The sequence below is a fragment of the Borostomias antarcticus genome, assembly GCF_949987555.1.
Source record: "Borostomias antarcticus genome assembly, chromosome: 19".
In the NCBI taxonomy this organism is placed as follows: Eukaryota; Metazoa; Chordata; class Actinopteri; order Stomiiformes; family Stomiidae; genus Borostomias; species Borostomias antarcticus.
In genome coordinates, this window is record NC_140252.1 from 12,260,504 (window position 1) to 12,265,608 (window position 5,105).

Genomic DNA, 5,105 nt, shown 5'->3' on the forward strand with positions numbered 1-5,105 from the left:
GCATGCTACATAATAGTAGTCTGACATAATAATAGTCTGCGCCACTTCACCACCCCAGCGCGTTCCATGACAGGCCTTTGTGAATGAACCGTTGTTGGTTTGGTTGACTGTAGGCTAGAATACATTGTAGTGCTGCCAATAAGAAGGAGTTCTATCTCAGTCTGTTTGTCTCTCAAAGTCTCTCAAAGCACCCATTACATCAATAATGAATATTCATGTATGGGAAGCTGTATAGAAAACCAATCTGCTTAAAAACAGTTGATGTACTTTGATTTCAAAGCAAGCCCTGATCACTTCAGTATGAAAAAGCTAATTTGTCTACCAAGTATTGTGCAGCGCCACAGAAAAATCATATCCTCCAACAGATCTATGACAGGACTATTATATCACCCGGTTCAATACAACTAAAAGTAGCATGACAGACCATATTCTGTTGAGAGTCAGATACTGTATGCTTAGTCAGGCTGATGTCATGTTTCTCACATATCTGCCTACCAGACTCCCCATCTGTCTCTGTTTCTTTCTTTCTTTCTTTCTTTCTTTCTTTCTTTCTTTCTTTCTTTCTTTCTTTCTTTCTCTCTCTCTCTCATCTCCCGCAGAAGACACCAGCTCAGAACTACAGTAAAAGGTCAAGAGGTGCTCTATGTAGGGCTGTTTTTTTCACCATCTCTGTCTCATGCACACAGATCTGATGTATTCCCTGGAGTTTCCCTCTTATCGTCCTTTCATAGCGCTCTGTCCTCCACCCTGTCACCGACCACAGAGCGACACATTCCTCCTCTAAACAAATCAGCTTCCCTGTAAACAACCTCACAGGGCTCACAAAGACGGCCCAGTTCCAGTCTATCTCCTTACTTATCTCTCTCCCTCTTTCTGCTTTAAGGATAACTCCTCCCTCTTTTTCTCTCTCCCGCACGCCCCCCCCCCCCCCCCCCCCCTCGCCGCCAGGGCTAACTCCTCTCTCTCTCTCTCCATCTCTCTCTTATCTCCTACCCTTGGTTCCACTCTCACCTGACCACATGGCCCAATGGATCAGCATCACATGGATCTGCTAGTTGGGTCTGGACGGCCGTTACATGGATCTCCGAGTCGAGCGTGCTGCTTCCCAGCCCAGGGTTGCAGGTTTGATTTCATTAGCGTGACGCAGACATCATCTTATGTTGCAGATAGAACATCTTCCGTCTGCATTTCATAGCACAGCTATAATAGAAGAAGATCTATGGTCTATTAGTGACGCAAACGACTACCACACACAATGTACTGTATCAACGAAGCCAGAGATTTATTTCTGGAAACAGATCACACAACTATGAAGATAAATCACTTTGAAAGACTCATCACTAAGCATCACAATTTATGTTTTGTAGACCGGAGATTAGCCATGGCCAACATAAACCATTCCTGGCAATGACTTCTCCAGGACTGCATGCGTTTGAATGATTAACGATATATATAAAGAGATCCTGTTCCATTTATGTATACAGAACCCCCTCATTATTAACAGCTCTCTTTTGAACAAGGGACCGGCCCATGGTGTGAGTGTGTGTGTGTGTGTGTGTGTGTGTGTGTGTGTGTGTGTGTGTGTGTGTGTGTGTGTGTGTGTGTGTGTGTGTGTGTGTGTGTGAGAGAGAGAGTGTGTGTATGTGAATGTAAAAGTGTTTGTCTGTGTGTGTGTGTGTGTGTGTGTGTGTGTACGTGTGTGTGTGTGTGTGTGTACGTTTTTGTGTGTGTATAATGCATAATGTATGTGTCTAAGCGTGTGAGGCTGGCTGTGTGTGTGTGTGTGTGTGTCTAAGCATGTGATGCTGGTCATGTGTGGTCATGTGTGTGTCTAAGCATGTGAAGCTGGCTGTGTGTGTGTGTCTAAGCGTGTGAAGCTAACCGTGTGTGTGTGTGTGTCTAAGTGTGTGTGTCTCTAAGTGTGTCAGGCTGGCCGTGGGACACACAAGCACCTTTGTTAGTGAGAATGTCAACCGTAACTCCAATCGAGCAGCATTCGGTTTGACTCAGGTGCAGAGAGCGACAAAAAGCAGGGAACAGATAGACAGAGTCTTAACAGAGAGAAACGCTCCCCCAGAAACAAGACTGTCGGGGCGAACCCAAGACAGAGGTGTCCTAAGAATAGGTACGGCTAAAAAAAGAAATCCCAAAGCCTGTTCTTCATCCATGTTCACGTACTGTATAGGCACAGGTCTACTAAAGATGGAGCAAACTCTCTTTGTTCTTCTCTTCTCTTTTCACATTCTTCATCGGAAAGAGTGGGCTGATCTACATCAGTGAAGCATGGCTCCACTCTTTGTCCAGCTGTGTTCCACTGGGGAACCCCTCCTGAATAACTCTAGTGCTGTTAAGCTTAGTTTACACTGTATATGACAAGCTACAGTATGGTTCATAGGCCATATACACACATAACACAACACAGTATAACTTAGGCCTAAAATGTTATGTGTGTCTATGAGCCATACCTTGCCTTATACAGTATAAATTAGGCTTAAGAGTGTTGTGTACTGTAGTGTACTCTAGTGTGGTAATAGTAGTGAAGTAGCAATAGTGTTGTAGTACTAGTGTAGTAATAGTATAGCATAGTATATAGTATAGTAAAGGGTAATGATAGTGTAGTAGTATAGTAGTAAATTGTAGAAATAGAGCAGTAGTTTGGTATAGTGTATTAATAGTGTAGTAGTGTAGTAATAGTGTATTAGTATAGTTAAGTAATAGTGTAGTAGTATAGTGTAATAGCATAGAAGTATAGTGTAGTAATAGTTTAGTAGTATTGTAGTAATAGTGTATTAGTATAGTTTAGTAATAGTGTAGTACAGGCATTCCCAAACTGTGAGGCGGGCCTCCCATGGGGGTCCCCATAGAAATTCAGGGTAGGCACGGAGGGATGGTTAAAAAAAAAAAAGGAAAAACATATTTTATAATGTCTATGGTTTTTATGAATGAAACATGATTTTAAAGGTCAGAAGATCTAAATAAATAATGGGAGAGATGTATACTAAATGTGTGGATAGTGCAGAGAAAGCCCCTCCCCCCCCCGCAGGCATGAATGTATTGTGCGAAAACATCATAACATTAACTAGCAACAGGTGCCGCCGAGCTAACTTAGCTGTGTAACATTATGGGCTAGCTAACGCTGCATAATGGACAAATTTGGGGGGTTGGGGGGGCGCGGGTGTGTCACTGTTTTCAGAGGGGAGGGCCACATTGATGCCCACATTGATGGAGTTTGGGAAACCATGGTGTAGTAATAGTGTAGTAATAATGTAGTAGTGTACTCACAGCTCTCTGCTTTGAGTTGAGCAGGGCAGGCGACAGCCCCTCGCTCTTCTCCGGATCGCTGGAGATGTCGTCCTCTGACTCCTCCCAGGAGGAGGAGAAGCCCGTGGAGGAGGTGGAGGAGGAGGAGAGCTTCCTGAGCACGGAGCGGGGGCTGTGTCCGGGACTGGGGTTAGGGCCGGGGCTGTGGCCGGGGCAGGCCTGGGCCTCCCCGAGGCCCGCCGGGCCCTGGGCCACTCCCGCGGCCTCCATGCCGTGGTCCGTGACTATGACGGCGGGGATGGTGGGCGGGGTGGAGAGGCTGGGCGTCGAAGTCCCCGGCGCCAGATGGCCGCCCTCGTTGCCGGCCGGCGCGGAGTCGCTCGGTGTCTGGGAGGTTTCCGCTGGCCCAGCTGCCCCCGGGAAGCGCGTCTGGGACTGAGGGATCCCGGGGTGTCCCTCTATCTCCCCTCCTGCTCTTCTCTGCTCGCCCTCCCCTCTCTCTTCTCCCTCCTCCCTCTCCTGTCTGTGCTCTCCCCCTGCCAGAGGGCTGTCTGACCGCGGTGCTCTCTGGGAGGGCCGGCTGCCGTCACTGCCGGCTGAACCGTCCCCTCTAGCCCCACTTCCTCCAGCTCTGTTTCCATTCTCGCCGACCGCTTCCCTATTTGGCTCAGTCCCACTCCACTCCTCTTCTCCTCCTTTCCCTCCCCCCACCGAGGGGAGACTTTCCCTCCTCCCGTTGGGAATCCCCAGGAAGCGGCCATCCCTGGGCTGGGGGCTGGGCGGGGCCTGAGGGGCCTGGGGGGCGGAGCTGAAGAGCAGGGCGGCGGCGCTGGCCCTGCGCGGAGCCCGGGGGCTGCGCTGGACCTCGGTGGTCTGCGCCTGGGTCCGCAGGCCGGAGATGTGTGCCTCGAACAGCCCCACCTTCTTGGTCACCTCGGCGTTCTGCAGCTGCCGGTGGATCTGCAGCAGCTGGACCGACCGGCGCGCCTGCACCTCACCGATGGCCTCCTCCTCCCCGGCGCCCCCGCCCCCGGAGCTGAGGCGGCGCACCCTGCTGCCCACGTTCACCCCCAGGGAGTCGGGCACGCGGCAGGGGGAGCGGGCACGGGGGCTGGAGGGGCCGGAGTAGCTGGAGGGGAACACAAAGTCGCCCCCCATTGAGCCGGGGCTCAGGCTGCTGGCCCCTCCCCCGCCCAGCAGAGGGCAGTAGGTTGACCGGTCGGGGACAGGCAGCACGGGCCGGCCTGTCCGAGGGGGGCTCTCACTCTTCAGGTTGTTGGTGTTCATCATGATTAGAGTGTTGAGGGCATACGCTGCCATAGTAGCCTGCTGGCTGAGCTCTGTGACGGGGGGCCCATCTGGGCCCTAGTCCTGGTCTGGTCTCTGGCACCAGGAGCCCACCATGGGCCTGGAAGATGGGGGGGGGGTGGTATAACAGTATAGTGAAAGAACAGGGAGAGCTCAAGATTTTTTCCAGTGATCCCTGCAGCAGAGGAAGAGCCTGTGGAGGAGAGACGGGGTCAGTTGTAACACTCTTATTAACAACGTCTAGGATGCTACTACCTTCTTTGAATGAGACCAACATGTGATCAGTGTGTTAGACCTAAGGGTTGTCTCTAATGGAGTACTTGGGGGTCGGTTCCATAAGCGAACAGAGCAGAGGAACTCTGAGCAAGGTGACATTCCTGACCAGAGCCGAGAGGATGACTGCCTGGTTCTTGCTCTCTGTAAAGCGCATTGTGTTGGCTCTGTGTATGAAATGTGCTATACAAATAAAGGCCTAGTCATCATACTGTAGATTTGGTTTTAAGGAAGATACACGCGGGTCCTTCACAGTCAGGGGT

The 5,105-nt window shown here is 50.8% G+C and overlaps 1 protein-coding gene across 1 annotated transcript in view; it reads right to left on the minus strand.

The window, feature by feature from the left end:
• The window catches only part of itpkb (inositol-trisphosphate 3-kinase B), a gene marked incomplete at both ends in the record, with an annotated part of 26,579 nt that extends 21,998 nt beyond the window's left edge, over positions 1-4,581 (minus strand). Inside the window, 2 exons of the mRNA XM_084453977.1 lie at positions 3,283-3,671; positions 3,939-4,581. Coding sequence (XP_084310103.1) covers positions 3,283-3,671; positions 3,939-4,581 — 1,032 coding nt within the window. The remainder of the gene's footprint in view (positions 1-3,282; positions 3,672-3,938) is intronic.
• Between the last annotated feature and the right edge of the window lie 524 nt (positions 4,582-5,105).